At 42.5% G+C, this 17,641-nt stretch overlaps 1 protein-coding gene across 3 annotated transcripts in view; it reads right to left on the reverse strand.

Annotated features, from left to right (window-relative positions):
* Positions 1 to 615: 615 nt before the first annotated feature.
* LOC134635779 (cell adhesion molecule DSCAML1-like) overlaps positions 616 to 17,641 on the reverse strand; it is a 52,035-nt gene continuing 35,009 nt past the window's right edge. For 2 of the 3 annotated variants that reach the window (XM_063485324.1, XM_063485323.1), the window contains exons 9-33: positions 17,353 to 17,637; positions 17,117 to 17,236; positions 16,840 to 17,016; positions 16,064 to 16,263; positions 15,670 to 15,766; positions 15,398 to 15,526; positions 15,136 to 15,303; positions 14,940 to 15,010; positions 14,410 to 14,650; positions 13,283 to 13,468; positions 12,154 to 12,309; positions 10,425 to 10,564; positions 8,100 to 8,253; positions 7,428 to 7,545; positions 7,114 to 7,277; positions 6,922 to 7,020; positions 6,497 to 6,685; positions 6,022 to 6,309; positions 5,752 to 5,907; positions 5,632 to 5,662; positions 5,381 to 5,499; positions 5,128 to 5,280; positions 4,714 to 4,914; positions 4,318 to 4,629; positions 616 to 3,636 (exon numbers count right to left, since the gene is read on the reverse strand). In XM_063485324.1, coding sequence (XP_063341394.1) covers positions 3,203 to 3,636; positions 4,318 to 4,629; positions 4,714 to 4,914; positions 5,128 to 5,280; positions 5,381 to 5,499; positions 5,632 to 5,662; positions 5,752 to 5,907; positions 6,022 to 6,309; positions 6,497 to 6,685; positions 6,922 to 7,020; positions 7,114 to 7,277; positions 7,428 to 7,545; positions 8,100 to 8,253; positions 10,425 to 10,564; positions 12,154 to 12,309; positions 13,283 to 13,468; positions 14,410 to 14,650; positions 14,940 to 15,010; positions 15,136 to 15,303; positions 15,398 to 15,526; positions 15,670 to 15,766; positions 16,064 to 16,263; positions 16,840 to 17,016; positions 17,117 to 17,236; positions 17,353 to 17,637 — 4,388 coding nt within the window. In that variant the 3' untranslated portion in view covers positions 616 to 3,202. The remainder of the gene's footprint in view (positions 3,637 to 4,317; positions 4,630 to 4,713; positions 4,915 to 5,127; positions 5,281 to 5,380; positions 5,500 to 5,631; positions 5,663 to 5,751; positions 5,908 to 6,021; positions 6,310 to 6,496; positions 6,686 to 6,921; positions 7,021 to 7,113; positions 7,278 to 7,427; positions 7,546 to 8,099; positions 8,254 to 10,424; positions 10,565 to 12,153; positions 12,310 to 13,282; positions 13,469 to 14,409; positions 14,651 to 14,939; positions 15,011 to 15,135; positions 15,304 to 15,397; positions 15,527 to 15,669; positions 15,767 to 16,063; positions 16,264 to 16,839; positions 17,017 to 17,116; positions 17,237 to 17,352; positions 17,638 to 17,641) is intronic. The other variant, XM_063485322.1, reaches the window with a different exon arrangement.

The raw sequence follows: 17,641 nt of genomic DNA on the forward strand, positions 1-17,641 counted from the left end.
TTGTCATATTCTGAGTCTAGGTCCATTCCCTCAGTTCATTGTCTGCCTAAATCTGTGTTAGCTCCTTTTCCTCTTTTAGGCCAGCTGTCTAAGAAGGGTTTGATCAGGATGGGCTCTTGTGCTTAGCGCCACAACCGTGTACCTGAGATGACCTTATCGAGGATATTAGGCATCATAAGGAGCCAAGTGTAGAAAAATCTGTGTTGTAGAGAATCTTTCAAACATTTTCTTGATTTCCATGAGTTTTTGGCTCATGGAAATCCATGGAAGATGACCTTTAGAGAGCATCCACCATAATAACAGCATACATATGACAAAACAGAAGGTCAACCATCAAATGTAGCCTCTTAAAATGTTGTATGATGTCAGTCTGCCACAGATTACCACAATTATGTAACTTTTCAAGACTTTTTCATTCATGTGGCAGCTCATTTACTATATGTGTATATATATATGTATATATATATGTATATATATATATATATATACAAAAATGTTCATGAACACTGGTTTGGCTGTAAACTCCATGCATGTGTAGGTCCAGACATTTTCACAAGACATACAAACAGACCTCTAGATAATGACAGAAGCCGTGACATATGAAAGATAGCTTTATTGCACAAGGTGTTAAATGATCTTTTTAGTTTTTGCTTTCTTTTCATAGAAAATGTACCTTTGAACACAAGCAATTGCTGTAGCAAGCAACTCAAACAAATGTTTGGGATACCCTCAACATTTTTTTTTTAAAGTTTGGATTTTCATACACTTTTCCCTTCAATTTTTTCCCTTTTAGCAAGCATGCAATGACTTAATTTGAGGATGAACGAAATATAAAATAATGCTAATTAAAAAAAAGGAAAAAGGACAAATGACAACATCAAAAGACTTTAAAAAAAGAATAAAAATTCAACAAATTAGTATCAAAAAACGTAAAGGGAAAGAAAAAATGTTGGTTTTGTTGCCCATTTCAGAAGTAAAATACTTTTTACTTAATACTATTTCAATTTTGAAACTGGGGCATTCAACCCTGATGTGTCCCCTGATTTATTCTGACGAAAAAATAGCTCTTCATACAAAACTGTGTATATGTACAAGACTTAATCTATAAACAACACTGACAAAGGTAGAGATGATGGATCTTGTATGAATAGGGTGTTGAATTTTTTTTACTTAAATTTATCTGAATGGGGTTTAAATGACAGGAGCCTGAACGATTCAGGTTTACAGACAGACTCCTGTCCAGTATATACACAATACAATAGTAGTTTGTGTGACCAAAAGAGCTATGAGTCCCTGATTTTCACTTGGCTGAACTAGTTTTAGCCACAGGCCACATAGCTTTGTACCGTTTGGCCTCTGGTACCAAAAAATTTAGACCAAACAAGTTGAACGGAAAATCAAAACGTGAAAATCAACCGAAGAACAGATTCCCCTCCCCCTAAACAAACAAACAAGCAAACAAAGCAAATGGATAAATAAATATAAAATCACAAAACCGCTGCTTTGTAAATGCTTAAAACAACCGATCCAATAGTTTCTTGTTTGAATGCACATTAGCGCAAAAAATGTGTGGCGTTTACAGTACTTAAAACTGGACAACAACAATGATATCGATCATATAATTTTCAAAACTGAACTCCCTGACATATAACATCTCTCGACATTAAATTATCTTACTTCATTCACATCATGACTGGGACTCCTTCAGCTAGTTGTCTTTTTAATCTACGAAGAGCAAAGCCTAGCTGTGTGGCACGGCTGACGGAGAAGTTGGCAGGATGCTCTATCCGTGACTGTCAATCTCTGCTGCCGGTGCCACAAATAGAAGCCTTAATACTCTATAATAACTAAAAGTCTGTGACCACTTTGGAGCAAACCTTCTCCCAGCATAAAACTTACTCGGGGATCCTCTGAGACACTGATTTGGTTTCTGAATGTTATTGTATTTACCAGCCACTCAGGCTACTGACACGCTTAATAAAAAGTCAAGGAGCCTATATCCTCATGGGTAGACTTATATTATTACAGAAATCCTGGAAGGCTTTGTGTCATGATTGTTTTCACCAAACAACCAAGGAGGCATTGCGATCCAAGGATGTCGTGTTCTGCTGCACTGTCTCGCTTCTCTCATGACACCGTGCGGATAGGAAAGCATCCCTCTCTGTCCAAACGTAAGCAAAACACCCTTCTTCTAGTCACCCTACATACAGTAACATACAAAACATCCTGTATATATACTAAACATTTTCTCTCTTTAGTCGAACCTTCTTTTTCTTTAATTTCTCTTTTTAAAATTTCATGATTGAGCGATTGTCTCGTTCTTAAAATTTGACATTAACATTAAATTGCTGTATATAATACTACACTATTGTAGTATGTAAAATGTATACTTTGTCATAATTTCACTTAAATGTCAATAATATACCTACATAGAAATATATATGTAAATTCTTTATAATACCAAATATTCTGTATTTGTAATGTGAGAAATTATAGCTGGTTCATTTGGGTTGTCATGATTTGTTTAAGTTAGACAATGTTCAGCTGCAGAGTGATGTGTGGAGGATGCTAATGTGACTAAAATCTTCTTGGAAGGGAACCTGACTCATTACTTTTGGGAATCAACATTATAGAATCTGCCAATAGCATTATGGGGCTTTAAGAGACACAAAGAGGGTGAAAGATACAGTAAGAAGAGGGAACTTAATCGGAAGGCTTGCAAATTGACAATAATACTCAAACTATGGAGGACAGTGTGTGTGTGTGTGTTTGTGTGTGTGTATGTGTGTGTATGAGACAGGATGGCCACACAGCTTCATACTGGCTATGGTAGTCTTCATATTCATAAACACAGAGGTTTTAGCTCCTCGGTTACAGTCAGTATTTCAAAATGACCACAGGATCGCTTCCTGGTTTTTCGCTGTGCAGCTCCTGCGGGAGCTGAGTGGAGCTGAGCACCAGCCGGCTGGAACTGTTAGTTGGAGTTAGTAGTTCTTTTATAAGAGTCCCACATGAACATGAAAAGTAGGGTTAGCTGGGTCTCTGTCTGGGAGAACATCTTTCCCAAGGTAAATCAGACAGGATGCTGGGCAGTTCACCATTAATTGGGTTTGAAGAAAAATGGTTGCATGCCCATTCAGACCCAGAGCGCCAGAGTGGGGCTGGCTGAGGAGTGGGACAGCAGTCTGTGCAGAAGAATGGACTACACCAGCGTGTATGACTTGGAGTAGGCCCCCACACTCTGTTTCTGCAACCTCCCCAGTGCAGAGGAGCTGCTCTCTAGGAGCGAGTCTCTGGAGCCCCCCACCTTGTTACTGTTGGTGGGGTTGCTGCTCGTGCTGGAAGTGGAAGCTGTTGCTGCATTATTGGAGCTGGGCATGGTGAGAGTCCTTTGAGGCAAGGTGGCAGTGCCAGAGCTCGCACCCAAGCTGCCCAGCCCAGAGTGGCCCAGTGTCTGGGCCTGCTGCTTCGCAGGGTCTAGAGTCTTGTGACGGCCCTGGGTGTGATACGCCCGCTGCGTCAAGCTGCGGATTGACGCTTCTCGCGGCGGAACTGCTGGGCATGGGTCATGCAGCTCCCCTTGCTTGCGGAAAAATGGGTCTGTCTTCATGTAAAGGGGTAGGTTACAGAATTCACCTAAAAAGGCCACAGAAGAGTCAGGACAAAACCATACAATTCATTCATATGAGTAATAACCACTTCCTATAACAGACACAAGTTGGATATTTTGCTTGTGTATCATAAGTCTGTTAGGTGCATGCAATTATTAGTGCTATGAAATATTTTTTGATTCATCTTTTTTTTTTTTTAATCATATTTTTGAATCATCCACAGTAGCAATAATTCATTGGCTTGCACATTTATCTTCATTGTGTAATAAAAACCTTTCTTTGTTTATACAAATGCCAACTTTACACAGAGACCTTTTTATCCCCATTACAATATTTCCAGTCTGAATATTCTGACCTGATCGCACCTCTTTGCCCTTCATTGTGTATAATGAAAGGCAAATGGCAAAAGTACAGAACAGAGCAGGCATCAGTGATATGAAAGTCAGATATAGTATGAAAATGAGGAACTGATGTGGAAGTAGGTTGCAAAATGGCTTGGAACAAAAATCTAGTTGTTGTTTTAGCAACCAGTGGCTTTTTGTTACTCTCATCCTTGTGTGTCTTTAATTGTGGGCATACAATACATAGATATGGGTGTCTTAACTGTAATTATGTGTAATTCTACATGTGCACTGAATGTAAAACAAGTAAAAACAACAAAACAAAAGAACAGCGTCCCCACATGGGTCTCAGCTCTGATACTTACTTTTGTTAGCACGGTGGGGAATGGGCACAGCCACATTTTTACCGCGGTCGTAGTCCTGCGGTTTGGGTGGTGAGGCAGTGAAGCGGCAGATGCCTGGTTCAGAGGGTGTACTGAGGGAGGTCATGCTGTCTGCTGGGTCATTGGTACCTGTCGTCATTTGATCAGACGAGCTATCAGAGATAAAACATTCTGTGATTGTAAACTTGGCGTGCTGTAGGTGCTCCTCCAGCTTGGCGTGCTCATACGCCCTAGCCAGCTCCTCGTAGGTGGAGGACGCGCTCTCTGTGGACACCATGCTGTTCCGTCCCTTATCTGAAAGAAAAAAAGTGTAGTTTTTTCAACCATTTACTTAGCTACTTAGTTACAAGAGAGTAAGTTTTCTTAATCTTAACCCACCTGTGTCCTGTGAGAGGCTGGCACTGTAGCTGTCACTCTCGGTGGCTGTGATGCCATGAGAGCCCATCGTCCGCCAGTCAGACGTCAGAGTTCGTGCAGAGGCTGTTGACTGACTTTGACTGGGGCGGCTAAGCGTCCACTGGCTGGAGTATCTGTTTCTAGAGCTGTGGGCTGATTTTATGCTCTTTCGTGACACTGGGTCTGAGATGAGAGAGGTCACAGGGATCAGAGAACATCTTAGGATCAAAGATGCTTGGTATCCATGTATTAGCTGTCAATAAGTCTATATTTTCTCAAATGTATTGGAGATGTACTTCAATAAAAGATCAAATCTGTTGCTCATATTTAAAGGCTCAAACTATTTCACTGAAAGCTGTGACAAGCAGAACAAATATGAACATAAAACAAACTCACTTGTGCCGGGCCGAATGTCTGACATGTCAATCAAAGGGCCTGAATTCTGGATAAGGGCTTGGTGATGCAGAGAAACGCCTGTACAGAAGTTCTGTGGATTCACTGACTGGCTGAACTCTGTGTCTGTCACCGGCACTGCTGCCTTGTCCTCTCCTGTTGCAAGCAAGGAAATGAGTTACTAAGATCTTTTAGAGGCTTCTAAAAACCCCTCTATGAATGACAGCTGTGTTGCTGTCAATGTGCGGTCACATGCCTATCTGTTTGATGCCTTCCTTGTCTTCAATGAGGAGCTGGACACGTGGGATGTCAATATGGAGCCTTGGTCCTTGAGGAGGACCCTTCACTGGAGTGTCTATGCTTCGATTGTTCTTGCTACACACAGAGACAAAAACCAAAAACAAAAACACATATATTAAGCCTGAAATTGCTTGTAAGTGATTTATTTATGCAAAATACCGCTATTCTATACAGTACACATAACAAATAAAGCTAGCTGTCTCTTACCTGATAAGCATCTCTGCAAGGCTCTTAGCATCTGCGAGAAGACGGTATAATTATATAATTAGACATATTTTTTCAGCTTGTCACTTGTGTTAGTGATATATTAAATAGTTTAATTCCCACCTCTAAGTCGTTTGAGCCTCTTCTCCTTGCGTTTCTTTCGTATAATGAAGAGCAAAGCAACGCCAAGGGTAACCAGGATGACAGGAGAGCCGATAGAGAACAGTTTCTTCACATCGTCCCCCTCTCCACGAGCTGATTTAATGGGAGGGATTGTACCTAATGAGAGTAGAAGGAGAAGAAAAATTTGATAAAATTTACAAGGGTCAGTAACAGAAACATGGAAGAGAGGAAAAAGATACACAAAGACCTAAAAAACTAGGAGAGACTTACTCCCATCGTAGTCAGTTGTGGCAAACTGGGAGGTCTGGTTGCCACACCCAGCACTGTTGCAGGCCTTCATTTTGAGCTCGTACCAGGTGGCCTCTCGCAGCTCGCTGAGGAAAAGCTGATTTGTGGAATTGGCCTTGAGGCTCTGCCAGGCCCAAGTACCTTTGGGCCTAAAGTCCAGCATCAGGTCAGTGATAGGGCAGCCCCCGCTGGTCCAACCCTGAAGGTTGAGTCCTGCATGAGTGGAGTTGATGTGCGTTAGCAGTGGCTGGTCCTTGTTGAACACCGGTTCTGGAAAAGGAAAAGACACTAGGTTAGAAAGATAATCATAAATTAGCAATTTAAGATGTATTTATCTGTGATGCATTGATGGCTTCATGTTTGAGAAGAAAGTCGTAACTCCTGCTACAAGAACAGACAGTAAAGAAAGAGAAGATTTATTTCCTCTTACTTCCAGCTTCAACACTAGACCCCTCACCTCTTCCATGCGTCTTTGCCTCAATGATCTCACTGATACGTCCTGAGCCCACACTGTTCTTGGCAGCCAACTTGACCTTGTACCAAGTTCCACAGCGGAGATTGTCCAACCTGAAGGAACGCTCGCTGGAGCTGATGAACACATCTCTCCATTCCTCTGTGTTGTCCACAGAATACTGCAGCACAAATCCTGTAGGCACACCAGCACACATTTATGTCAAACACAGCTACTAATGGTGGTGTATCCTTGCTGCAGCTCCACCTGTTGGACACCAGGGGGCAACAAATAGCTACAATTAGCAACAGCCGGCTGCAGTTTGACTTCCTTTTACCTAGAAACATAAGCTTGTTGCACAACTGGATAAGTACATATGACATCAAAAGTGTGAAGCACCCTTAAAAAACAGGTCAACAATATTTAAATACCCCTGATGGAGCTTCCTCCATTATCCCCAGGAATCCAAGCCAGGGTGATGGAGGAGGTGGAAGTAGTGGAGACAGTCAGACGAGGCTGGTCAGGAGGAACTGGATGTACACACACACAGACAATAACTTAGCACCAGGACAGAAGTGTCTGTTTCACTCAAATAAATTTATAAATTTTCTGTTTCTTCTTACCTTGTACCACAAGGTTCACTATGATGGTGTCAAAGCCTAGGGTATTAGTGGCCGTACAGGTGTAGTACCCAGAATCCTCTGCTTTGACTAAGCGTAGCACCAGTGTACCATTGGATAAGATCTGCCGTTGGCTGTCAGCTGTCACAGGAATGGCAGAGTCCTCACTGATAAAGAGCAGACAGGTTATTCAGGATTAAGAGCCTTATATTTAAGTAGGCAGTTTAAAAAAAAAATCAATTTTCCTCACAAGAAATAGCATCAGCATGTGTGCATGATATCTCTGATATCTAAGGGTATACAGTGACCACTCTGACCTGTCTTTGGTCCATTTAATTGTGGGAGTAGGCTCTCCCACTGAGCTGCAGGGCAGACGTACTTCCTTCATCCAGGGAGTGGTCACAGTGCCCCCAAAGGACAGGATTTTAGCTGGGACTGCACACAAAGATGCAACCAGTAAAACTCAACATGCATCTTTAGCACATGATGTTAAACTCAAATAGCAAGCATTACACCAAAATGACTCTATTCATACTTCAACTTGTCTTTCTGTGTCTGCTTTTGGATGATTAAGTGGGCCTGAATCCTTTCTCCTGAGGGATTAAAAAGCTGTACCATAGTGTTTTAATGTAGCCGCCTGTCAAAACTCTTAGTCTCAAGTCTATCATTTCTCCATAAATCCTCCCCTCTATTGATTTTGCCTGCTATCTCTCTCCCCAAGGGTCATTTTACTGGATAGGCCCTGTTCATCATCACATAATTAACAACAACGTTTCTTGCAACACAGCCGCTGCTCAATCAATACCACGGCTGTCAATCAATAGCAGAGATTGTACACAGAGCGAGAGGGAGGGAGACTGATGAAAGTGATCTGTGTAAAGGAGATCATGCTGCCAGTTCATAGCCATGTTTAGCGCGCTCTCCCTGATAACCTTTGCACAAATCTCTTTACCCTTCTTCTCTACAACTGGCATGCCTGGAGGACCCACCTTTCCCAGCAGGCTCCACAGTGACCTTTGCGCTAATGTTGCCTCTTCCAGCAGTTGTCACAGCTGCAGCCCAGATGAGGTATTGTTTACCGCGGGTAAGGTGCGTGATACGGTAGAAGAGCATCTCTGGGTTGGCCTCATACTCACTGGGAGCCTGGGACAGAGGGCACGCAATGTCATGTTAGCAAATAAAATGGTAATATAACAGGAGTGGTGGCAGCTTGTGGACTTGATTAAAGTGCTACATTTTATAAAGCTACAAAGGAAATTAAGATGAACATAACATTAATTTAGGCTCTATTCTGTTTAAGTTTCGGTATAACATACGTGACACCAGGAAACTGAAACTAATGCTTCTGTAGTTGACAGGTTAAACAGATTTTTTTTTACATCTGTCCTTTTCCTATTGTGACACATCAAAATGCGCTCAGTGAAAAAGGAGGTGTGCAATTTTCCTTGAACACTGTCAGTATCTTGAAACAACAAAAAAGCATACTTTTTGGAGAAATAAAGGGAAAGCCAAATACATCTGTCAATGTCATCTGTTTGTTTAAAATTTTTACTTATTAGCCTCACTGGCAGTGTTTGCCTCGTGATAAAAAGCAGAAATGATACATATATTGTTTCTCGAATCACTTAAATCCAAAGCACAAACATAGAGTCCACTGAGATGTTTTGTCTCTGATACACTGACAGCAACTTGCATTTTTGACTCTTTCTTTATGTCTTTCCCAAAATTTAAGGATGATACTGTGCATTATTTTTGCTGGATCTTCTCAGCTATGGCTGACCTCCTTAAGGATTCCATTCCCACCCAGATCAACTTGTGAATTCATTGTCTGAACAACGTAGATCTTATGCTGTATACAACTTGACATCATTTGAATGTTTTGAGGGAGTTAAAGCTTTTTGCAGAGCAAACTGAGTGTTAGGTTGTGAAGGAGAAACAGATGTGGTATTTGTCTCTCTGTTTTGTTTTGTTTTTTTGTTCAGGCAAAACCCATAAAACCATGTTTTTTTTAAAAAAACAAAAATTATAGAAAATATGCATAACCAGCAGTATGATTGCTCAGAATTGAACACAGGTTTTAGGTCAACACAAAAAAGGCAAAACAGAGAATGTAAACCTTTGTGTGGAGCTGTCTATTTGTCCAAACGGACCATCCCACTACTCAAAATAAATTTGATGCAAATGACCTACAGCTACTTATAATGCTTTACTCAATACTGGATTTAAGGTTTGCTTGGATGTATTTTTCCTCCAAGCAAACCTTTGAGAATGAACACACACTCACCTGCATCCACACAAACACATACATGGCAATGCACAAAAAGACTGTTGTCTCTTAAGATGATCCTCTGTTCTCTCTCTTTAATCTGTTCATCTCTGTGTTCCTTCACCATTTGCTTTTTCTTTCCCTCTCTGTCTAGCTCAGTGAAGAGGAGTGGATGGAGGGACACAGGGAGGGGAGGATGTGCATAAGTGTGTGTGTGTTTGTGTGTAGGGGGTTCGAACATTCCTTCAGCATCGTGGCGGTGTTGTGGTGATCCAGGGAGTGATACAGGGAGATAATGAAAAGACGGACAAAAGCACTCTCATCTCGATGTGACTGATACCCTCCTCTCTCCTCCGTTCCACCCTGCCTGTCTCTCCCTCTTCCCTCATCCCTCTCTTTTTCTCTCATTTCCCCTCGGTCTTTCCCTACCTCTAATGGTGTGCTTCTTTTTCTCTCTCAACCTTCTTTCCACCCCCCTCCCTCCTTCCCTCTCTCCTCCCTGCCTGTGCTCATTTACATGGCACTCATGCACAGAGAGGGAGGAGTATTTGTGAATAATAAGAAAGTGAGATTCTAGCCTGATATCAGACTTCACCGTGTGCTGGTGTTTGTGTGCACATGATCTAACCACAATTGAAATGCTTGCACGTATGTGTATAAATAGAAAATGTCGAAATGTGATGTCTCTGTGAGTGTGTGCTTCTGATGCGGCAGTGTGCATGTGTGAGCTTGTTCTCTGGCTCATTTGCATATCTACGTCTCATCACGTTGCCAAGACAACCTCATCTGTTCATCTGGGAGGGCAGGAAATAAAGCGATGGTGCAAACACAGTGAAAGAGAGACATGCGCAACACACACACACACGCACACACACACACACACACACATACAGACACACACACAAACGCATGCATACAGGTTCATTTAATAACAGCGCTTGCAAATGAATTATTTCCATTGGTAGAGATTTAATAAGTTACTTGGTTTTCACGGACCTCAGAGATAAATTGGCCCTATATGAATCACACCCACAGAGGAGGCACTTACTGGCTGTCCAGATCCGGGACTGGAGCAGTAGATGGTGTACTTGCGGATAATGCCATTTGGTTTGAGAGGAGGCAACCAGGACACAACCACACTAGTTGAGGAGGAGGGAACTGCCTTGATGCCAGCCGGTGGACCAGGAACTAGGAGAAAAGACATAGCAACATCAGCATGGCGGGCATCCATATGTGTGTGTGTTTGTGCAGGCACACGCTGGGTGTTGGATGGCTATTAAAGTGAGCAGGCTTTTTTTTGCGGATTGGAAGTCTTAGCCTGTACTAAGCTGCTCTGGAAGGACTTTGAAAAACATCCTTTTGAGGGGATGGCTGTGACATATGTTCATTCAGACACTGGTCAGCAGTTCTGACTCTGTGACGCCCAGCATTCTCAAAACTCTCAAACAGATTAGACATTAGTGTCTGATCCTCTGCTAGCCACTTCAGCTTGGCACTGGACACTGTTTAATACTCTGATTACGAGATAATGGCACAAAAGGGGCTTAAAAAACATGCACACTTTACAAAAACACATCAGGACACTGGATACTGTGAAAGGTGAACAATAATGCTTTTGTTTCATCGGTCTTACAGTACTGGGTCCACACTATCAACCCTATTCAAACCAAACCATAAATATAACTTGTGCCTGACAGTGGGCCTCATCTGGCCTCTACAGAAGGAGGCTACCACAGTGTAAGACCCAGCCCTCTAAATCCATCCCCCATTCTTCTTTTTTTCTTTGTGAGGCCCCCTGATGCCGTCATACTGCCACTCTCTACCCTCAGATCTCTTTCCCCTACAGAGGACATGAGTGGGCAAGAAAACAACAAAAATTTAGAAAGCAGAGATGCAAGTTTTAAACGAAGTAAGCAGGGACGAAAAAAGTGACAGGGATCATGTAACGATGGCAGCAGGGAGGCGCACAGGAGGCTATCATTATCATAACTGGACCCCCATGTCAAAGCACCAGTAGGAGATGGGACAGTCAGGTCCCATCTGGTGCCCAAAATCTGCCCAGGACTCCAGACAGACAGATACACAGACAGACAGTCTGCCAAGACAGTCTGCTGCAGAACTAGCACAACCCAAGTGATGATGAGGAAAAGAACACTACTAAGTGAACAGTCTCATTTACAAAAATACATGATGGAACACTGAGTCAATCAGAAGAGGACAGCAGTCTAGACCCAAATAAACAAACACCTCAGCTGTGGTGTTTCTCTTATAATTTTTTGACACATGATTTTTTGTCAGCCAAGAACGGGCTGCGCGATCACCATTGTATCTTTCCATCTTCAGCCCCCCAGGCCCCTCCTCCTCCTTTATAAAGAGACATGGATCTGGCTGTAATCCTGCCTCCAATGGTGTAAGCACAAAATTAATTCTCTCTAATCCAAAAGGAGTTAATCCCTATGCCTATGGCAAGAGGGCTGGTGGTAAGGATGCAGGCCCAGGCTGATGGCTGACTCCTGGATGCTATATGCTCTAAGACATCACCTCTCCCTCCTCCTCCCGAAACACCTCCCTTAGCCCTGAGCTGTGGACTCAAAGCCTCTTAATTCTCATTAGCACAGCTAATGGAGATTCCCAGCATAGCTTGTTATGAGCTTTTGTTATGGGTTTGAGATACAACCAGCTCCCTTTTTTAAAAAAAATCTACCTCTATCCCATTTCCCATCTCCTTACATTGCACACTTTTCTTCATGTGAAAAACAAATGAATTGTATACTCACGATCCTCTCGGGTTTGGATATAGAGGACATTGCTGCGGACCCCATCGCCAGCTTGTGTGTAGGCCAGCACCTGAACACTGTAGTTAGTGAACTTCTCGAGCCCTCGCAGTTCCACCTGTTCACGTGTGGTGGTGATGTTTTGCATCTCTCCCCATTCTGAGGGAGAGGAGAAAAACTCTTTTAGAAGGTATAGGTGATGATAGGAGGAACAACACACATCAACTCTGTCTCCTACAAAATATATTTATTTGCAGTTGCATTTATTTGGTAATGTAATACGTGGCCATTACTTTTTTTTTTCATGAATATAATTACCTTCCTATTTCAACATTGTGTCTAAAGGAGGAGTAAATATTTTTTTAGGAAACAGAGTTGCACAGATATTGGACCTACAACACACAGACACTCATTGCTATACTGTGACTTTCTGATCACAAGTCTTATTAAAAATCTAAGAAACTATGACAGACTTAACAGAAACCGTTGGGGGTGAAAAATGAAACCAGTGCAGAAGTGCCAAAAACTCAAATACCTTAAGGCAACTTTCAAATTAAAATGACTAACTTAAGAGCTGGAAAAAAAACATGTTTGCAATATGCTACATAAAAATGATGTTGTAGCAAGTCATAAGAACTCTACAGAGGCATCTTTTTTATATAACTCGGTCAATTAAATGTGATTAGGACTTATGCTTTGCATTATTAGGTGCATGACGTTGATCATGTCTGGGGTGTTGGTGCTTCTGGAGCAGTTATCTGGCAAATAATATAGCACGCTGTGCAACTAACTGTTAGTTTTCCAAGAGTTTTATTTGTATGTAGTAAATAGTAGGTATTTGTGCCTGTGTGATGCACCCCCGCTGCCTATGGATGGGTGCATCACCCTCTCATCTAAATGTGGTCACTTCTGTCAAATCAAAGGCTAGCCCTTAAGCTAAAGTTGAGCCATATCTCCATCTTGGACATACAGTCTATTTGACAGACAAATTCAAAAACACACAGGACCAGGAAGTGCTTTATGAGAAAGGTGTGGATACACATTAACACATTCTGACTCACAGCACTGACAGAAAGGTAGGTGAGTGGGAGGGTGGGTTGGTGAATCTTAGAATGAGATAGGTGATAATTACTCTGCATTGGCCACTGGGCCTGGCCCCCACAGCACCCACCTCCGTCAGGGAAGAGGGACCAAAACACAACCCGGTAGCCTTTCAGCACACCGTGCAGCGTCAGCCGTGGAGGCTCTGCCCATGTGATCACTGCCTCGTCTGATGTCACAGAGATTGCTCTCACATTCTGCGGAGGCTCGCTGGGCACTGGGGAACATAGAGAGTGAGTGTTAGTGCTGCACTGTTAAACTATATTTGAGTACTCTAAGTGTTTTAATGGCTTCTACTGAAATCTGGTCCGACGTAGCATGGCAGCCGAAGCACTGATAACTAATAATAACTCAATGCCACAAACCACAGGAAATCTCCGCTGAAATAAATCAGTCAAATAAGCTCAAATTAGTCCTGAATAGCTCCTTGTTCATTCCTAGCTTTTAGAGAGGAGAGGAGAAGTGGAGGGGGGTTGATGGAGAGGAGGAAGAGCACTGAGAGAGCAACATGAATAGTAAAAGAGCTACACCAAAGGGGTCAAAATGCAGATGAGCAGGGTGTGAGCTGAAATGTGGAGGATACAATCTAAAGGAAGACAATGTTCTTGTTTAAGCTAATTGAAGCTGTAGAGGCAGCTTCTGACTACCTGCGTGGCCAATTTTCATCATCCAAGTGCCCGTCATTACTCTCCTCTCAGACAGGAAGGGTCCAAAAAAGTATAAGAAATAAAAACACATATAATAGACAGAGGACCAGTGAGGAGGATGACAAGGAAACCCATGGGAAGAAAGGGAAGATAAAGAAGGCAGACCAGGGAAAAGGGAGGTAGAGTGGGCAGACATTTAAAGAGTAATGGGGTTCCTTGTTCCTCTCTCGCTCTCTACCAGCCTAATGAAGGTGCTAATTAAAGTGGAAAGAATAATGGGGGATGTGCTGCAAATTTATTTCTAACATTTTGTTTGAGCATGCATTTCTACATGCATGTTATGTTCATTCATGCGTGTTTCATCCTGTTATTGCATCTGACTATTATTTTCATGTTTTCCTTTTGGATCTTTAAATTTCTTTCTTACAGTCCCTCCTCTTTTCCTCCCATACTCTCCTAAATTGTATCTCACAGTCTTCTCCTCGTTTTCTTCATCTTGCTGTCCACTTACCATCTTCCAGAGTGGTAGCATTGATCTCAGTACTGGATGGGCCAGTCCCAGCTCTGTTGAAGGCCTGGACCACCACCCCATACTGGGCAAACTTCTTTAGGTTGTCTAAGGTGTACACTTCACTGTCTCCCGTAGCTTTCATCTCCACAATACTATACTGGCCATTGCTACCTGGACCGTTCTCTCTGTATCCAATCTGGTAGCCGCGGATCACGCCGTTTTGCAGCTCCTTTTTTGGAGCCTGAAAGTTTTGGAGAAAAAAAAAAAGTTTTACTATGAAATTTGACAGCAATATGTAAAAAAAGAAATTAAACGAGAAAAATTCTAAATTTTAGTTCTTTTTGCATTTCTGTAACCAACAATTTCACAGGTGTCTCTTAACATTTTGGATTTGTTTGTGAGATCACTGAAACCTTGTTGTTTTAAATCGTGGAGCATATCTTTATATCCCATCATTGTTTGCTTTCTAGTTATTTCCACTGATACTAGGCTTAACACTTAAATGAAGTCGTAAGCAACAGTGATTTTACCCTCCATGTGACTCGTATGCTCTGAGATGTCATCGGTTGCAGGATTACATCTATCGGAGGCCCGTCAGGTGCTGTTGATGGAAGATATCAGATAGCCTTAATGCTAATAGTGATGGCTCTACTCCATACAGAGACAGCAAAAACAAATACTAGATAGGCAAACAAACGTGATATTTAGAGAAAAAAAATCACTTACGTGCTTCTTCGGTACTGATTGTGAGCTCTTTGCTGGGAAGACTGCGGCCAATCTTGTTGTAGGAGTACATGCGGATACTATAAACGCATGCCGGGTGCAGCTCTACAATGTTGGCCTGATTGTTGGTGGGTGAGATGTTCCTAGTTGTGTACATGTGATCCCATGTGTCTGTTGAATATGAGCAAAGGTTTATTTTTTCAGTTTTTAATTATTGAAATAACTTTTACATTAGGGATTAGGCTTGTTGTTTTTAATAACCCACCTGACTTGTTTTTGTACTCGATGTCATAGCTGGTGATGATGCTGTTGCCATCAAACCTTTGGATCCAGCGCAAGTTCATGCTTCTGTCCTTCACCTCCCGTACTTCAAGCTCGGGAGGATCGGGTGGCTCTGTGTGAGGGTGGAAAAAAAAAAGAATTTTCCTTTGTTTTTACCACCATCAATACCTCATTAGGTTGTTTACATACTTTTTTCCCCTAATTCTTTATTTAAATAAAAGAAGTAGGGATTTGCAGTTTTTTTTGTAGAAATACCTTGTACAGTGAGTTGGATGAGCCCTCTGCCCTCTCCATAGGAGTTGATGGCATGGCAGGAGAAGAAGACAGAATCTCCTCGCTCGGCTGGGTTAAGCTGCGAGCATCAGCACAAACAGGGAAAGATGACGTGTGAAATTTAGGAATATAATATCCTAAAAATATTCCCATAATAACTTCCTTTAATAGGACTTTTTTTTAGAAAATATTTCTAGAACACTTTTGCAAAAAAATCCCAAAATAAATATAAAATCTGAAAACATGCACCTCTTAAGCTTACTAAACCATGCAATAGCCTATAGTAGAAGTTGATTTTTTTTTTTTTAGCATAGTTTGGTGTAATGGCATTAAGCTACACTAAAGGCCTGAAGAGTATAAGTATATATTATCTGACCTTTAGGGTGGAGATGACTTCATCCCCCTTTTTGTTGATGCTGATGGAGTAACGGGGATTTCTCTCTGCGTCAATGACTGTGTCCCCTCTCTCCCAGCGGATAATAATGGGCTGCTCGCCCCGTGCTGTGCAGTTCAGCTCCTTGATCTGGCCCTTCCTCGCCATGGTAGTGTTTGGGTGGCTGGTGATCATGGCAGGGACTGAGCAAATTCACAGACAAGTGTCAGCATGACGAATCGTTTTGTATGGAATAATGACATGAGGGAAAACGGGCGTGTAGTATTGGAAACTGAGCAAGGATATATTACACATGTACAGACATCTCTATTTTTCCATTTTATTCCCCATTTTCATTTCATGCTTCAAGCCCCACTGGCCTCTAACACCACCTCCTCCCTCTTTTTATTCTTTTCGGTCTCTACTTTCGCTTCTCTTCCTCCTCTGTTACTTAGACATAGATTATTGATTGAAGAGGTTCCTGTGGTTTTGCTTTCATCACTAATTCATCAACCCTTTTCCCCACCAAACATTCTGTAGCACACAGGCTGACAGCCAGAGAACATCAGTCAATAGGAAAGGCACCCCCAGTGAAGGATGTGCAGGACACAGACTACGTTTGGCTATGTTAAGTACAGGCCGCACTAGCCTGGGGCAAAAGTGCATCTTAGAAGAGCTGATCCCTGTCCAAAAAGCTGAGACTTATCTTGGCGCAATCCAGGAGATGTGGGTTTGAAAAGAAGTGGGTTCATGCCAAAAAGCAGAGGATTGACACTTACTCTTGACAGTAAGGATCATGCTTTTACTGATGTCTGAGCCCACTCCGTTGGAGGCCTGACAGAGGTAGTACCCCCGGTCGTCTTCAAGAACATGTCGGATCAGCAGAGAACCGTTTGACATGATCTGGATACGGCCAGTTAGTGGGACAGGATGGTACTGCTGAGGGTTTCCTACGCCTGCAGGACACAACACAAAGCATGTATGGAAGCATGACACTTTTCCTTGTTCGTGTGTAGCTTTTACTGCAATGCCATGAGGATAATGTGCAGATTTTACCTTTGGCATGCTTCCACATGACTTTTGGAGGGGGGTAACCCTCCACGGAGCAGTTAAGTACTCCAGCTTTTCCATAGATACAGTCTTGATTGTTGGGCTGCACCACAAAACGCGGCGGAACTGTGAAACAGAAATCCTGATTTTATATAAATGGAAAAACTCAGTGAAAGTTACAAAAAGTAAGTGATCACAAAACAGTTCTACGGGTACTTTACACATTACACGTCACCCCTCACCAGTAACAATCAACTGTCTTTCCCAGCTGACAGTTGCAGCAGCATTGCTGGCGATGCAGGTGTAGTTTCCATTGTGCTTCAGTGTCACATTGGAGATTTGCAGGGAGCTCATGAACTCTTTGGTCTCTATTGCAACACCAGAGGCAGAGCCTGGCACGATGAGCTGGCCGTCTTTGTGCCAGGTGATGCGTATGGGCATGTCCCCAGATGACACCACACAGGCGATGTACATGAGCTTCCCCACTGAGGTAGAGGGGATATCGAAGGGCTGGATGAGCGGCGGCACTAG

The sequence above is a fragment of the Pelmatolapia mariae genome, linkage group LG10_11, assembly GCF_036321145.2.
Source record: "Pelmatolapia mariae isolate MD_Pm_ZW linkage group LG10_11, Pm_UMD_F_2, whole genome shotgun sequence".
NCBI lineage: Eukaryota > Metazoa > Chordata > Actinopteri > Cichliformes > Cichlidae > Pelmatolapia > Pelmatolapia mariae.